Here is an 18,819-nt window from a genome sequence, read left to right on the forward strand (position 1 = left end):
ACAAAGCTACTACATCTCAGCTTGATATCCTAAAAGAGACATTTTATCCCTTATTGTACTACACGGCATCAGCCTATAATCTCTTAGAGTGGAGTAAGATCACACATTTATCCCCTAACTACCTCCAGAAACAGTAAATAAGACGCAGGTGCAGGTCAGGCTGACCCACAATTCTGCAAGCACGAGTGAGGGGGAGGAATTACCAGCAAAGCTGCGGAAGACACCAGGGGCTCTGTGAGACGTCATTAGTACAGTTTTTTGGGAAGCACAGGAAACAGCCCTGGAAGACTTAAGATGTCCAACTAGTTAAAATGATGCAATGTATTGCTAACACATTAAGTGAACATCAGCACTGTCTTTCTGCTGTTGGATACTACTCTATTTGGTAAAATATGATAATTCTAAAAAAATGTTCAATTAAATAAGCAAAGCAGACTATTCTCAAACTATCAGAACTTTCAAAAGAAGTCCTGATCAGAGCAAAAAGTTATACCAGTTGGATTCATATACATATGTATATGAATATGAATATATAGAATATATATATAGTGTCAGATATTGTAGTTTTCATTCTTCAAATGCTACAGGCCCAAATGGAGCTCCTAAGAACTCACCATTAACTTTTTAAAATCAGACACATACAAACTTGGAGTTTTGATTCCACAAAGAATATAAATGACCTTAAATAAACTCATACAAACCAGTAGCAAATATTACTGAGAACCTGATGAGAAATAAAACAAAACTCCATCAGCCTGAGGGAGATAAAACATTAAGATTTTTTAAACAGATACATGGCAGGACTCTGGATGAATTTCACAGTTTTAAAGTTTTTCATTCTATTATTCTACAGAAGATAATTTTCTGTTTTAGGTGCTGTCATGAACAGTCTATATGGTATAGACACCTAAACAGAAAACACTAAACCAAGAACAAATTATCAAATTGTTGAGTTCAGGGATTTCACTAATATTTCAATTCATCAAAATGAAATTGTTATAATAGAAAATAATATCAGCATCTTCAATGAGGCCTATATTTGATATTTAAGTACAATTTTTTTGTCCTTTAAAGTATTTTTAACAGTTTATCTTTATTTATACTTCAATAACCCAAGAATGAAATATGAATGTCTGGAAAAAACTTCCTTGCTATGAGCTAAAAACTGCTCTAAAAAAGAAAATTTTTTTTTAAAAAATTAAGTAACATATAGCATTACCAATAAAATAAAATTTAATGCCTCAAAAAAATCTTAGTGTGAGTTTTAAGGTAGTTTTGGATTTTATAGTCTAAAAGCTTCACCCAATTGCTAAAATTAAAGGGTTTAACAAACACATAGAGAAGAAATCCCAAATGAATATTATTTTCATTCTTTTTACTTTTCTGCAATTTCACAAATATTTAAACTAAAGAAGAATATATAATTTTAGTAAAAGTAATCTGGTACTTCCTTCCCCACTCTGAATTCTTTGGGTTCAGATCAGAATTTGCCCTCAAAGAGAAAATAAAATTCAACACATGATTATATACAAAATCAAAAGTATCAAAATCATATAGAGGGAATGCCAAAATCAGAAGTTCTGGCAGAATACTTTTTATAAGAAGACAGCACTGTGTAATAGGTAGAGGTTGAGACTGGGAATAAGTAGATTTGGTTTCTCTTTAGATTTTGTGAGTAGCCAGATATGATACCTCAGAAAATGAATTAACCTTCCAAATCTCAGTTTTCTTCTCTGTAGATGGGTATAAAAATATTTGTTCTATCTACTTAGCAGGATTGTTGCGTGAACCAAATGAAATAATGTAAGTCAAAGGAGTTCCAAAATACAGTATTATCCAATTTAAATAAAGAAAAGAACATGGGGTGCAGGGTGGCTCAGCTGGTTAAATGTCCAACTTTGGCCTAGGTCATGATCTCGCCAATTACTGAGTTCGAGTTCCACATTGGGCTCTGTGCTGACAGCTCTGAGCCTGAAGCCTGCTTCATATTCTGTGTCTCCTTCTGTCTCCACCCCTTCCCTACTCACACTATCTGTCTCTCTTTCTCCCAAAAATAAATAAACATTAAAAAAAAATTTTAAAGGAAAGAACAATAATTTTCCCCCACCCACACATACATCCTCTTCCTGAAAACATTACCTGCAATCTTCAGTGCTAGGCCCATCACCAGTTGACAATGAAAATATATTGACTTTTTTTTTTCACATTCACCTACAGAAATCAGGAGCTACACACTAACTTATGAAGTGTATGCATTTATATTCGTGATATACGTTTAAAGCTCTTCACTAATTAGACCAGAATAATTAGAGAATTAAAGTCATTCAAGATTCTAGGCTGTTGGCTTTTAAAAACTTTGAGAGTTTCAGCTCTCTGTTCTCGACATTTTTAGAAAAAGAATTTTGCCGATTTACTATATGCAATCATGACTAAGAGTGAACCTGCTTGTTTTATTATTTCGTTCTCTTCCACATTCTATGTGCTTATCAGTCACTCTCACACCTCATTACCTGGAAAGATGTGCCTCAGAATACACAACAAAGCATCTCTCAGAGGTGCCTGACTTCAGCAAGCCGCAAGTCACTGTTTTCTCGGTTTCAAATGGAAATCAGTGTCACATTAAGAAGGCTGGACAACACTGTCAGTTGTCATCAGTCTTTCATGGACAACATTCAAAACCAAATTAGAATTTGTCCTTGCCTGGCTAGTCTTCCTTGTATTTTCGAAAAACTGTTTAAGGGAATAAAGCTGAAGTTTGGGACTTGTTTTTTCCAGAAATTTTTATTTTAAAACATTGGGTCACAGTAGGCTATGTTTCTGCAGAAGTGACTGGTGGAAACTAGGCTGTCACAGTTTTAACCAGGCCAAAGACTTTTGTTCCTTGAATCCTTAGAACCTTTAATCCCAATATCATTTGGATAGACTAGAAGATCCTTAAAGGCACAAACCATACTTTATTCAACTTTGTATCTCTAAATCTAACCCAGTGCTTGTCACATAAGCAGGCATTCTTGTATAACCAGAAAAGAGGTCCTTGATATTAATTACTAAGGTGACCTACTTCCAAATCATCAAAGCTTCTGGAATATTCTGCCTATTCAAATTTGAACATATTTCAAGAACTGGATTCCCCACTGTCAATCAACTCTCATTAAAACTAAACAGCTACTGTGTATTTAATTCCAATTTTTTTACTTTGGTCTGAATAAGGCTGAAATTTCTAGATAATGTGTATGCTGGGGGCGAATATATAAATTCACTGTATTGTGTCACTTGTCTTTGAGAAATTTTGAGAAAATATGGACCTATCTTTAACAGATGTAAATTTCCTAAAGAGGCTATCTATATTTTTCAAGTATCAAACCTCTTTCCTTGGGGTAAAGCCTTCTAGTCACGTTTAGTTGATGATTCATTACTTAACTTACATCAGTAACTGCTTTTTTTTTTTTTCTGTACTTATTTACAAGAAATTTTTGGTCTCCATCTTGATGTTTTAAATGGATATTAACTTTAAAAGTGACTGTTTGTTAATAGAAAATAATGCAGAAGTGGAAAGTGGAAGTAGCCCCTGTTGGCCTGGGTAGCATAAAATAAAGGGAGTCTGAGGTCATGGTCAGTATAGGAGATTTTCTGCGTTTTAGGAGATACTCATCATTACTACCACCTCTCCAAATCCATTTCCTCACATGATCCCAGGATAGTGTTGTCATAACACATCCAGTCCCAGTTTTGATGTTTGCCTGGTGACAGCTTTTGAGCCACACCTCTCCCCTTTCCCCTTCCTCCCTACATCTGGGCCAAGCTGATAATAAAGCACAAACACACACCTTTGATGCTGGCAGGAAGTGCGAACCATGCAAGGCCAGCCTCTGTATGTGCAGGAATCATACCAACCCCACTTCCGAACTACAATGCAAACCTGCCCGTCTCCTTCCCCTGCTCCCTCCAGACAGTTTTGAACCCCCTTGGTAGCCTCTCCAGAGAGTCTCATTTTGTGAGCAATAAACCTTTTCACACTTTCTTACATGCATGGCTATTATCATGTAACATGATAATACACGGCTATTATCAGCCTTGGTATCTGAACCAGATTTTGGGTGGAAATCCCATCCTGTTTTTACAAGGTGAACCAGAAAGTAGAAAGGGAATGAGATGTCACATGGAGTTGGGTGAGAGGAGGATGTATTTTTTCATGCACTGTGCATATTTTACAAATTTGTTGAATAATTTGCTGTTGGTTATGTCAACTTTACCGGCCTACCTCAAGTTTTGCAGGTCTCTTTCCTCTTCCAAGGAATCACATGGCTCCCAATTTGCCTCAGCTAACATGCTTTGCATGAGACCTGGCAGGAATGGAGTCCACAGACGTATCTAAAAGAAAAGCCAGCTCTGGGTTTAAGGAATTTAGCAACAGTAAGGAGCTCTGAAACCTAAATGTGAAATGTATTCACTGAAGAATCTCCAGAGATGATTGTCAGAAAGTAAAACCAGGATGAGAACCAACGAATGTATATGTTTCTGGCATGCAATCCCCTTGCTCTTGTTTGTCTGAATTGTTTGAGCACTGTGTTGCTATTCAAATTGGCCTTAATAACCATGAAACTCACAAGGAGAGGCTGTCTCTACAACAGTTTGTCTCTTTCAGGCTGCTAAATAACTCTTGACATTTTTAAGTTTTATACCATTTTGACTAACAGGTCGACAGAAATTATCTACTTCCCTATTATGGTACGCATGAAACCATTTGCTGCTGCTGTCAATGGTTGTACTACTAAATATGCTAGTATCACAAACCAGTGACTCAAATTTTCATTTGATGTCTTCATGTAAATATTTCCAGATTTTGTTTGCTTATTTTTTTTTCTTGACACCTCATCTGACCCTTCTCAACTACATCTCCATCTTCTAATCCAAGATCAGTGGTTCCTTTTCTCTGAGTGAACACTGGGTCCAACTCACTCTCATCTTCTTCTCACTAACCTCCAAGATAAAGAGAAGACACTAGAAATTACAAGGTATTTTTTAAATAAGTTTCAGACCTACTGAAAGAGAAGAAATACTTTGTTTGCTTCAGGCTAAAATAAACTTGTAAGGTACTGGATAAAAATGTAAAACAGTCAGCAGTGACCTCATAACTATAAATTTCCTGCTGAGGGTTTAGGTACCTCTCTAGCTTTGTCCTTTGCTCTTGAAGATGATGTTGCCATTAGTATTGCCTTCTGTTTCCTAGTTGAGCACTATGATCTTCAGTCTGGGGCATATAAACTTCTGAAGCAGCAAAGACATGAGTGATATCATTTAAGCTCCATCTTGGTAAGAGGAGTGGACAAGATGACAGAAAACTAAGCAGAACACTGACAATCAATATTGATAATCAAATGTTTTAGAAACAATAATATAGCACAAATAATAAGAACGTGACCCAATGCACACGCAAATTCCTTGATTTTAAGTTCTTTGTTAAAGACACATAAACACAAAGTGATATTCAGTCATATTCATCCTTTTACTCATGTTCATATACATGCGACATGTGATAGGCCAAGCAAGATTCAGAAACAGAGCTCCCACAGCTGCTTCCACTGAGGTTTACCCACACACGTGTACATTCGAGCCCACAGTAACCCCCGCAGACACTCACATGCTACAAACATGCTACAACTATGTCACTGCTCATATTCAGAATCCCTCAGCCGTATGCAAGGTCCACTCTGTCACAGCCGCTGATCTGCCACGGATTTGTGTAATGTGACCAATTTGTCCCTGAAGTGTTTTGCCTCTTTTCACTGATGAACAGTTAAGTTCCCATAGAAAGTTATTTTGACAATTCTATTGATGAAAGATTCACAAGAAAAATTAAAATAAAAACTGAAGCACACTTCACTGCTGAGTGCAAAATATTGAATCATCTTTTACTACCGTGAAATTTCCAAGTTACTGTTTAGTCCTCTTCTAGTACTCTTCTAAAAGTTGAATTTTCTGGAGTACTTTTTAGAACAGAGTAGTCATTTGAATGGTATTTTCCCCTCTGCAGAGGATTATGGTCTGCATAAAAGTGCTTTGAAAGCTAGGAAATATTTCTACACTAATTAAAGTATATAGACACTTCAGGCTAAGTGTAGGCATGTGAAGTTGCTATTCAGTTTTAGAAACCAAGTACCTTAAAGGAGAAATAGACACTGTGGTATTAAATAGTATATAATTGAAAAAGCAGGGTGAAAAAAGGTCAACATGTAACAGAATATACGCTGGAAATTTGGGAAAAGCCCACGCTCGCAGAAGATCTTCAAGTATAATAACTAAGACTATTGACACTGTTAGCTATGACATAACAGTGTTTATCCAAAGGTCTTTTGTAAGGTTCATTCTAGGCTTTGCTTTGTGTTTAGAAATGGAATTTCATATATGTTAATTATACTATTCCCCTGCTGTTTTTAGTACTGATGCAAATTCATTAGGCTTGATGTCCCTTCAAAGCAATTGAGATTTCAACCTTCAGTTCACCTACTGATGTGACTATGTCTCTTGAAGGAGGACAAAATTAACCTCAAATCCAAAGCACAAATACTAATTTCATATGCTATTCAACACCTACATGAGAGTTTGTCTGATTATAAATTATATTTAGAAGGCTCCTCTTGCATATTTTCAGATTAAGTCCCTGTTATAAACATGTCAAAGTTCATGGTTGGTAAAGTGCCACATTTCAGTACAGTCAGTGGACCATAAAACTGCCATTAGACACAAATTGCTTTGCAACAAAAAGTACAAGAATTGGGTCTAAAGCAGAGGTCCTACTCAGTCAGCAGCATCTTACAGACATCAAGAGCAAAGAGACCTGGTAACCATTACAAAGCCAGTTAGTTTTCTATTTTGTGATCTACCAAGTTAGAACATCCAGTTGGTAATAATTATTATGTCTTTAACAAATAATAATATTGCCTTTTCTGGAATGGTTTGCTTATCATCCATTCTCTCCTTTCAGTTAAAAAGATAGAAAGTCAAACTTTATATTTCCCAGACTCCCTTACAAACCTCTGTTTCTCCTGTTTTTATTCACATTGCTTACAATTGTTTTCACATTACCACAGCGATCATGTATTATATTTTGTTATCTCAGATTCAAGCTTCCCAAATTTATTCTGGAACTCTAGCCTCCTGCAGATTAGGACATATTCTACTTACTTTGAAACTGATGGTTTTGTGTTTACCAGAACAAATTAGACTTAAAGGAAATCATACAGGTGTCAACATAGAATGTTCTGGGAGTTACCAGGATAACTCCAAATGTACAAAGATTATGTTTCCCATCCAGATGTTATAGCATCTGACATTTCACTACTAGAGATTCATTCCTTTGGATTGTTTTCCTTACTATCTGCTTTCAGTGTTAGTAATATCACACTAATTCAGACTGAAAAGTCAAAGGGTTATGTCCCAGCAAGGAATTCAATGCTATAGATGCTTCAGTGAAGTTTTTCTTCATTATTTGTAGCAATACTATCAACCATTTATTGATTGCCTAATGCACACTAAAGTACTAAACATTTCATAGTTCTATTATTCAATCTTACAACAACCCTATAAAACAGGTGTTGTTATCATCATATTTTATAGATGAGAGGAATTTAAAAGAGTAAAGAGCACTAGCTTTGAGGAGAGAGAGACATGGTAAAAATCTCAATTTCATCCCTTACTAGCAATGTGTCCCTGGAAAATTTACAGTCCCTTCCCCTGTAAAAGCAATAGCAATGGTATTTTTCTCCTGAGCTTGCTATAAAGAGTAAATAAATGCCTGGCACTGAGTGGGTCTGAAATACAGAGGCTATATAAAGAGAGATGAGAAAACAACGATCAGAGGTCAAGCACGCTTCCTCAATTACTACTTAACAAAATCCTCACAGCCTGGATGGCCTCTACTACAATATGGTGGTCTTTGCAAAGAGTATGTTTGTCTCGGTACCACTAGGTCCTTCTTCCAAAACAATGTGCATAAATATAAAAGTGGAAGGCAATAGTCACTTCAGTAATTGCAGCAATGAGCACACTACAAAATGAACTGGTCTCCCTCAGAATGGGCTGTCCTTTCCTAACCTGGATTGGTAAGGTAAGCTGTGGATTCAACAATGGCAGCCTTCATTTCTCTTCTCTGGTTTCACATGGATGGGTCAGCCAGTCAGTCTGTGACACTAACTCTAGTCTATTAGGAGCTGCGTGAGTCAGTGCCAATGCCTAGGCTGAGTCACGTCAGATAAATGATGATGCAGTCCTCAGACACTGGAGATAGCAATTAAAAATGACCTTTGTTGGTGAATTAAATACCTCTACACCACTGGCTCCATACTTTCAAATTAGTATCAGGAGAGAAGGTACTGTGTGGTTCATAAGGAGAAAATGTAACTGCTGAGAAACATATGGCTATACAGGTGAGGAGAAGAAACAGAGAGAAAAGATTCTTACTCATGCTGTAATTGGTACTGGACACATACCTTCCATTTTGCTTTTCAGTATGTTCAGCTTAGTACTACAGACAGACAGCTGTTTATTTCAAACATGAACTTAAGTGCTCATAAAAAGAGCTATTTCCTCTCTTATTGACAAACTTTTTTTCTCATTTAGCCATTATATTGTCCTTTGTTCTAGTCTATTGTGTCCGGTATTTTGCTAGAACTATTAAAATAACCAAACATAAATTCTAAGAAGAATCTTGCTTTTTTTTCTACTCTCTCCTATTACCTCCTTTGAGGACATAAGAGAGAGTCTATCTCTTCATTACCAATTGTAGATTATTTTAGCAAGATTTTTTCCTTACAACAGTAAGAATATAATTCACTAATGTTATTCCTTGAGCCTGAACAAGTCTGATAACTCAGCTTCCAAAGTAAGAAAAGGAAGTAGAAATCATCAACCAGCTTTTGCTTTACTGAACGTTCTGGTTTTTTTTTTTCTTTTTCTTTTTCTTTTTTTTTTGAAGAAAACCTTTTCCTTTGGTAGAAAATGCCAGTTGGTTCTGACAAACACTTGTGAAACTTCTGTCTTCTTGAAAATAGCAAATATCTAAAAATTCACAAAAATGTTCACAGATTATAAGAAATTAGTTGGAATAGGTGTGCTCTTAAAGGCCAAGTTTCCTGAGCTCTGGCTCTGCTTTTGCAGCTGTCTTTCCTTCATCATCATGTGGAAGTCCTGCCAAAACCTTGCATTCAACTTGCTCAAAACTGAAATCTCCACCCCATCCTCCAAACTTCATCTGACAGAAAAGGGCATCCTCAGCTCGCCTTGCAGATGTCTTCAGATCCCCCTCACCTCCCAACCACTCACACCCAATTCATTACCAAGTGCTGGCAGCTCTTCCTGTCAGGAGCGGCTCTTATCTCTGCCTCCTCTTTTCCATCCGCACTGCTCAGCCCTCACATCCTCAAATGACCTAATACAGGTACCTCGTCAGTGGCCTTCTTGCCTCCTCTGACGTTCTTCACACAATCACAGCATAATTTTCTCAGATACAGAATAGTTTTCAGCTGCCTACAGAATGTAGTCGGGACATAGCCTAGCACCCACTTTCTTCCCAGGTCTCACTCATTCTGACATCCCCACACAGCAGGGAACCACTGGAAAAGTCACTGTTGCCCAAACATGCGTCACACTTCCTAAACTTTCCTCCTCTGCTGATGATGCTCCCGTTTTCTGGAATGCCTAACCCATTCATCTCACTGATTAGAGTACTCCCTCTTTCTCCATGTCCTCCCCGACTTTTTCAAAGAAATGTCCCTCTTTCTCTTCTTAGTGCCCAGGTAAACATTATATTCCTTCACGGCAGCCAAAATAATCTTTTTTACAAAACAAATCAAACAATATCACGTTCATGCTTAAATCTTTGGGAGCTTCCACTAAACTCAAAATAGTATATTAGACACTCCTCACCATAATGGACAAGGCCCTGTATTTTCTGGCTCCTGTCCATATCTCCAAATCACATGCTACTCTGCTGTCTTCCTGGCTCTCTGGGTTCTTGCCACACAGTCTCGTTTGTATTCTTCAAGATTCCAAGCTCATCTCCACCTCATCATATTTGCACTTGCCATGCCTCTGTCTGGATTATTCTTCCCACACATCTTCACATGACTGACCTCTTCAAGCCCTCAGAAGCACTGTTCATCGGCAGTAGCCCACATCAACTCAGTAGCACAAACCTCTGCATTTTTTTCCTAGCACCTTGCAGTCAATAGCTAGACTTATCTTACCTGCATACATTTACTTTGTGTTCATGCCTGTCTCCTTCCAACAAAATGTAAGCCCCTTGAGGACAGATTGCTTATTCTTTTGTTTACCACCAAATCCTCAGCACCTAATACACAGCCAGACACATTCAATAAATATTTATTAAAGGAACTAAACGAGGGGTGCCTGGATAGCTCAGTTGATTGAGTGTCTGACTTTGGCTCAGGTCATGATCTTACTGTTCCTGAGTTCAAGCCCCACATCAGGATCTGTGCTGAGAGCTCAGAGCCTGGAGCCTGCTTTGGATTCTGTGTCTCCCTCTCTCTCTGCCCCTCCCCCACTCGCATTCTGTCTTTCTCTCTGTCTCAAAAATAAACATTAAAAACATATTTAAAGAACTAAATGAAAAACATAGTAATTTAACATGTATTATCTTGTATTTCAGTCATTATCCATCTTTTTCCCAAGACTCTAACCTTCTTGAGACAAGAAACTACATACTGATTATATTTTTATTCCTTCATAGCACCTAGAGTATCCGATTGTTATAATAGGTATTCAATACAATTTTCTGATTGGAATTGAATTGAGTAGCTTTATCCTTCACTCATCTATCCTATTTCCTCAATTGTAAAGAGCAGTGGATCTGGGAAAACTTAGCTCAGCCTCAGCTCTGCCATGTAAGGGCTGTGTGATTATTGACAAGTTGCTTAACTTCTCTGGATCTCTGCTTGCTCATATGAAAACTAGAGATTATAAAAATGCCTCTGCCCAATTCACCATGTACTTGTGAGAATGGAATTAAATTACATGTGTGCTTTTGTCTCTGACTAAACTACAAACCGTTCAAGGACAGAGGTCAAAATTGCTACTTCTTTGCCTCATCTAAATAGAATCGCCTTATACTGCTTGCTAAATAGAATCACCTTATACTGCTTGCACATAGATCAACCAATAATAGTTCTTTATGGAGCACCTACTCAGAAAGACACTGTAAAAGGCACCTTTCATATGATACCTTATTTAATTTAATCCTTAAAACTATCATGTGACATTAAATATTGGGTATACAGAGAGAAGAAAACTTGATACCCACAGAGATGAAGCAGTTTGCATAAGGCTGTACTGTTAGTCACTGTCAATGCTGGGATTTTGATAGTAAGTCTGGGTGAACAACTAATTACAGGTGCTAATAGTTATTTAGCATTTTTTAAACTATCTGAGATCCAGTCTTTTCCTGAGAATTCCCCAAGTACCTTAATAAATTCATATTTGCTAGAAGCCCAATAAATCCCTGGAGGCTTTTTTCATTCATTCCTCCCACTCATCATTCTCAAACAGCAGAGGAGCAAGTATATGGCCTGAACCTGGCCACGTTCTCGGGCCAAACTGAGTTTTGGTCGTGGTGAGAGTGGATGGAGGAAAGAAGGGGAGTTCATTCCAAGTATCAACAGTTCCTGTGCAACACTGTGCTTCAGGTTACTGCCATGAACAACTTCTGGGGCTGCTTCTCTTCTCTTTCAAGCCTGGTTCTCCAGTCCTGCCCTCAATATAGCGAGTTCCCTAATATCCTTTCAATACATTGTTTTGTCCTTAAGTTTGCCAGATTCTGTTGCTAGCATAAACAGAACCCCAGCTGATATGTGCAAAAGAAAAATAATGGAAATCATAATGAATTCTTTAAAAAATTATAATGAATAAGTAATAAGCATGCTAATGAATAAATACCCCTATTCATATGGAAGCATGTGAAATGTTAGATAGTAGACTAAGTACCACATTTAAAAAATCACAAAAAAGAAATGCCACAAGATAGGATATGATTAATTGCCAAATTAATAACCCAGTCTATAAATGCTGAAAAAGATCAGAGGAGAGAAAGAATACAGCCAGCTTGCAGGATCCAGGAAGCCTTCATAGTTAAATAAATACTTGATGAATGAAATCTGGATATTATTTCCTAATGCAAACCTGAGAAAACTAATGACTGCAATTCTCTTCTCAGAGACACAAAGAGTGGGTTGTTGGAATGACTCAGCACATAGTCATTTGAACTACCTACCATGCTTCAAAACTATGAAATTCAACAAAGGCCTGAAAAATAGGCCTGGGCCATACTGGTCTTAAGGGCTTTCAGTAAACAAGCTCCAAACCTATACAAGCAACCAGCGTCCCAGACATCAGCGAGGTGCTAGAAATAGAGAGAAGATTAAAATTCAGACACCCAGATGTGACCATCAAAACGAAGAAAGAAAACACAGAATATTATCAATATAATGCACTATTGCACATAAAGAACTGCCCAAAGATTGAGGAAGTTCTCAAATGGGACATTTTCTCTAATGGGGGAGGTGAGCAGGAAAGCCTTTTAGAAAGAGCTATCTTGTTAGGTCTTAAAGAGTGGATAGAACTGACAAAGGAAGAGGCAGGAAAACGGCATTCTAGGAAGAGAAACAAAAATAAGCAAAAGCACGGAAATAAGAAACACCAAGTTTCTCACATCAAGAGCGAGACAGACATCAACAAATGGGGGCACGGGCTAGGTCACAGGGCTTCTGGCACGTGATGACATTATACACACAAGAATATAAAACCCTAATTGACCAGACCTGAGACTCACACCTGGCCCTTTGGAAGCTGGAGAGAGGTCAATGTCACACAAGTTACATGCCTTGGAGGTGAAATACAGTGATATCCTGGAGGATTATAGAAAGCTATTTCCAGAAGAGAAAATAGATACTTTGTGGGAAATAGCTGATAATACCTACTATTCTATTCTGCTAAAGAAAAGACTAAAAGGGATTTACTGTAATATACTAGACCAAAGAATTCAAAAATAATTACACTTATTACTCATGAATAGCAATTTAAACTTCATAATGTGTAGTTATCTAAATAAATCTGGCAGACTGTAACACCATAGGGGCAAAGACATTGTCTGTCTGGTAACTACCATGCTTAGTACATAGTAGGTGCTCAACTAAGTCTGTTTAACAAATTAATGAAAGAAGGTATATAATGCCTTATTTCATGTTCACTATCAATTGTATAAGGTTGACATTTTAATTTCCATTTCATATAGATACATTATTGAAGTAATCAATAACATTTTTGGTGAGAAAATACACTCAGAGGATTACAAATATGTAATTGGCTATTCTTCTTAATATTGAATAAGAATAAATGATTCAAAATCTATAAGACAGAATTTAGATCATATTGACAAAAGAACTTCTTAACTTTTAGCTTTATAATAATTAGAACTGCTTGCCCAGAAAGCCCACAGATCTCCTCCTACAAAAATGTTTTAGGCAGAGTAAGATATAGATTTAAAAGAAGACCACTTTCCTCAAAGCCAGGTGATGCACACAATGAGCTTTAACAAATTAGTCTATAATTTCTCTTGTAATGATGTACTTTCCCAGGGTAAAACAAGTAGCCTTCTGAATGGCTGGTTTCTTTTGCTATAGTGACACCTACTGTTGTAGACTATACTTTGTTTTTAAGAAAAAAAATATTTGGAAAATATAGTTAAGCTCTAATTAAAAAAAAGTCTATTAATATGAATTCTTTATTTTAGAGGTTTAACTTATAAATTATAATACTTAGAAAAGTTAAAAGAAAATTTATATAGTTTATATACTTTTGAAATATATATGAAATATTTATCTAATACTATTAAGTTATTAGCTTAATGAAATGGTCAGTATCAGATCTATATACAAAACATACACATATTCATATTACATATGTATATATAAAAGTACTTTAAAGAATAATTCCAATAATTTTAATACTAAGCCTAAAAATCTTTAGACATTTTGTCAACTTAGTAATAAGCCTGTACTTTTCAAATGGAGTATTAAAATAATAGAGTGTTTAAAGTGTTCAAAATAATCTTACAATGCCCACTTGAATAGTATTAAAGATAACCTATGTGATCATTTATGTTCACTTCATTTAATAAACAGTTAAATGAATTTTTTCTCTCTTTTTTAAGTACTAGAAAGGGCCCTAATAGGATACTGGGTCCACTTTACAAGATCTAAGAAACTTCCATTTAAATTCACTTAAGATGTAAGTTGCTTCTCTATTTCTATAGCTCTCTAGAAATAGAATGTTGAGATCTTCTTCACATTGAAAACATCAATATCTTTAAGAACTCTTGTGTTTTCATTTTGGTGGAATAAATATAATAATCAACTAAAGTTGTCTAGGTTAGGAGTGAGCTAACATTATTAGCTAGACTTTATTGAGTACTTGCTCTGTGACCAGGTCATGCTAACAATTTTATAAGTTTATAAGTTATTATCTTGTTAATGCTCACAATAGCCTGCAGAGTTCTACATTCTCCATACTGTAAACAAGAAAACTGAAGCACAGAGATATCAAGTAATTTGCCCAAGGTAGATCATCTAGTAAGTGGCCAATGAAACTAGTCAACACAGGGCAGTCAGAGTCCAGAGGACAGAGCCCAATCTAGGATCCCCTATATATATTTTGACACATGAAAAATAGCATGCAATTTAAAGAGAAGAAGGGGAAATTCAGGAAAACCAAAGCCATGCGTAAGGGAAAAGTCCTGAGCATACCTGTACTCCCCCTCTGCAAACCTATCCATACTTTCCCCTTGCAATCTTTGCTCAAATACTCCCAGCAAGATATCATCAAGTGAGAAAATACTCAGCATAAAATAATCAATGCCATATGCCTGATCAACTCCATAGCACAATTTTTGCTTGCATAAAGACATGCTTTTTGGAAAGCATACACAGCTACAGTAATCAAATAATTCAGAAACAAAGCATAGTATAGAAACTAGGAAGCAAAAAACTAATTTGTCACGATGATCATTGGAGCATACCACCAAGTGTAAATATCTTAGCATCAGTTAAGAGTGGGATGCAAAGATCAACAAACTCAAACGTTATTAGAACTAAAATGAAAAAGAGCCTCAGAATTAGGGATTTTCCCCAGTGCCTCAGGAATGAAATATCATAAAAAGAGTCAAGGACACTTGCTGAGATGACAGTCTCCACTACTTTCATTTGAAGAAATTTCCCTAATACGTATTTATAGAGATATCAGTGAATATATATGAAGATGAAATCTATATAGATATGGATATCTATATTTGAGCTTAGCTTTCCTGCCTGATCATCCATATTATAACAAAACTATAATAACAAGGACAAAAACCTGTCAACATTCATGTTTTGAAGAGAAACTAGTCAGGCAGTAAGAAGGACAGAAAGAAATGCAAGAACGGGGAGCAAATGCAAGCAAGTTGGCAGATACAGTCTATGTGTAAAAAGTAATTAACAGTATCAGACAGAAGAGTGTCATATATTTAAAAATGGAATTTGGGGCAAGAATGACAATTTCTAACTTAGATTATTACAGGGTATGTTACAGAGTAACAAAATAGGTGAGGAATATGAGTGAGATATTTTTTTATTGATAGTATTTATAAAGATGAAAAACAGAAAACATTCTGGACAAGGGGGAAGACACAGTGGAACACACAGTGAGGTCAAGACTGCTCAATATGCATTTGGCGACAGGGCTTGGATTAGTTTGCCTGCATAGCAGGGATCCTAGAAAGGCTGCAGGATTAGTGTCAGAAATGGGAGATTCATAACTTACCATGGAGTGTGCTGAATGGCATGCTAAAGGGTTGGTACTTTACTCTGTTTGGTGATTAGGTTTTGAAAGATTTTGATCAGAAAGATAGCACTATGCAAACAGTATTTTAGGAATAACAACTGTAGAAATGTAAAAGATAGACTAGGAAGGATACAGAAAGAAGGGACCAGCTGAAGTTTGCTGCATTAGGTTCAGGTATGAGATTGTAAGAGTGTGAATTAGATTGGTCGTGCTGAAGGCAGTAAGAAAAAACATGCATGTGAGTTGCCAAGATTATATTTAAAGGACCTGGCAAATAGCAAGGATCCTGGGGTTTAGTTTTCGTGTGGATACAGGCCACAAAGAGCAAGAAGAAAACAAAATAGAATAATGACTCTGATAGATCAGCTATCCTGCAGCCTCAAGCTTTCAGAACGGCACCCAATCAGGTAGGGGGTAAGTACCTTTAGAAGAGGAAAAGAGAATAACAGCAAAATTGTTAAGAATAGATGAGCTGAAAATTACGCAGAATGTGCAGTGATTGGTCAATTTGTTATACAGAATGAAAGGATATTCTCTAAATAGTTCGTAATGACTACAAGAGCCAAGCCAATTTGTGCAAAATCCAAGCCGTCTGGACCAAGCAACAGAAAAAGATATAGGAGAGAAAAGAAATAAGAAAAATAAGCAAGTGCCAAGCAGCCAAGGAGACAAGCAAAAGAAGTGGCAATGGAGAATAGAGGCATTGGAAGTGACAAACAGCTGTCACCTTGACAAAAGAGAAAAATAGAGTTAACAGTGGAGATAGAAGTGTTAGTACAGCTCTGGAGTCTAGCATGAGTACAAAATTAAATGTTCATCATTTACTAACCGCTACAGTGACTTTTTCCAGGAATAAAAATTAAGAACCCTGTAGTCACCAGTCCAGATTTACTTATGAAGGCAACAGACCAAATGCTAGATATTTGATATCTGGGAAGCAAGAGTAGAGAGAAATTAAGTGAAAATAGAACACAAGTCATATGAATAATCTCCAAGACCCTTACTGTACGTTTTATGGAAATGTTCTTCCCTGGGATTTCCCCATAGCTCACATCTTCCCTTCATTCAATCACTGCACAAATGTCCCCTCCCTGTGCTCACTAGCTAAATTAGCCATTCAGTGATTAACCACTTAATCACTCTTTAACTCCCCAATATGCTTTGTTTCCTTATAGAACTCACTGCTCTCTGAAATTGTGCTTATTTTTTACTATTTTACTTTTTGCCCAACCTAAGATGTAAGCTCCATATGGGCAGGTGTATCATCTTTGTGGCCCATCATTGTGTTCTACAGCTTTGAAAAGCACTTAAATATTTGTTGAATAAATGGATAACCATATCTTCACATTGATGTCCTAATTAACACAAATGTCAGTTGAAATTCTGACTCTGGAAACTAATTTGACAATAAACTATTTGTAAAAAAAAAAAAAAAAAAAGAAATTCTGACTCTGCCATCTACAGGTTTGCAGTGGGCATGTGCTTTATTTCATCTCAACATATTGTAGAGACCCTCTCCTTGCTAGTTTCAGTCCAATTGGCTCAGGAGTCTGGCCCCACCTTCTAGCTCCATCCGGGCACCTAATACATGATGGGTTACTCGAGTGGAGGACCCAGTAATTCTGGCAACAATGGTTAGTACATGGATTGTCATGGAATCCAAATTAGGTCAACCCAGACTCATCCCCAGGGCATTTTCTGGAGCTATGCAATCCACATATTCTCCGGGATCTCTTACAGGCAGAACATAAGCTTGGAACAACCAGTAATCATTTTTTTACTGCCTGGGAAGTACCTGCTGAAAACTAAATCCACCAAGAAGGGAAAGCTGAGAGAGGTGGAGAAAAGAGAAAAATTTCTGATGACATAGCTTGAGCCATTAAATCTAAAGATGCCTAAAATTTAACCTTTTCAACTTTCCAGGAACATAAGACAATTAAAACTCTTTTTAAAGCTAATTTGAATTTGATTTCTCTCACTCGCATTGCAGAGTCCTGACTAGCAAAACTATGAGAATTTGGGTGAGTCTCATATCAGTTACTTGCATAGCAGTGATAATAACACCTACTGGATGTTCAGAAAATCAGTAATAGTTTAAATTATAAAAAATAAATAGCAATAACAACAAAGTAGATGCTCGATCAATGGGACAAGCGGCTCATGAATTGTTTATAGAAGACATAGCAAGAGCAGCAGCAGAGCTCTCTTAGTAAGACATAATTGCTAGTATTCAAAACAAGCAATGGAAAAACATTTTCATGTCAGATCTGCGCATAAGAAAGAGGACTGATGTGAGCTAAATTTAGCCATAAGCACTAGACAGAAATCTAAAACAAGCATCATACCAGAAGGGAGAAGACAGGTCATGGACAGATATGGACAGGAGGAAAAAAACAAGAAGGTTAAGACTATCCATCAGGTCAGCAAATTAGAGACACTGGGTTGATAGGAAGTTAGAGAGAAGTCAGGTTATAAAAGCTAGAGACAAAAAGAAAAAGTATTTAAACACAGGTGAGTGAGCGACAAGTGAGATCATTTTGCAACCATTTGCACTGATCTTCTCACAGAGGGATTTACTGGGCTGATTTACTGGGCCAAGGACATGTCTTTGAAACATCAGACACTTTGATATATTTTACCCTGAGTTAATTTACCCAATTAATAAATCAAAGCTAGGTACAGACAACCTCTTAAAATGTGAATTCCTTTCTTTCTCAAGCTAAGGGCCAAGCTTTAAGAAGTTAAAAAGTTCTCTGCAAAAGAAACCAACCATTTGTGATCGGCTTGAGAAGAGCTAGCCCTGGAACCAGCTAACAAATCCTCACAGTGTGCAATCCTCCCTGTTATCTGACATCAAAAGGGCAGCTGGTCATGATATTTGTCAGCTTTTAATCAACCAAATATTGTTGAGAATTACTGTACCATGCAATT

The 18,819-nt window shown here is 36.7% G+C and overlaps 1 protein-coding gene across 1 annotated transcript in view; it reads right to left on the bottom strand.

Moving 5' to 3' along the window:
* Positions 1-18,819, bottom strand: part of LOC144237640 (uncharacterized) — a 214,382-nt gene that overhangs the window by 95,391 nt on the left and 100,172 nt on the right. Inside the window, exon 3 of the mRNA XM_077771331.1 lies at positions 4,262-4,371. Coding sequence (XP_077627457.1) covers positions 4,262-4,371 — 110 coding nt within the window. The remainder of the gene's footprint in view (positions 1-4,261; positions 4,372-18,819) is intronic.

This window comes from Crocuta crocuta, unplaced genomic scaffold (assembly GCF_008692635.1).
Source record: "Crocuta crocuta isolate KB4526 unplaced genomic scaffold, BGI_CrCroc_1.0 scaffold235, whole genome shotgun sequence".
NCBI lineage: Eukaryota > Metazoa > Chordata > Mammalia > Carnivora > Hyaenidae > Crocuta > Crocuta crocuta.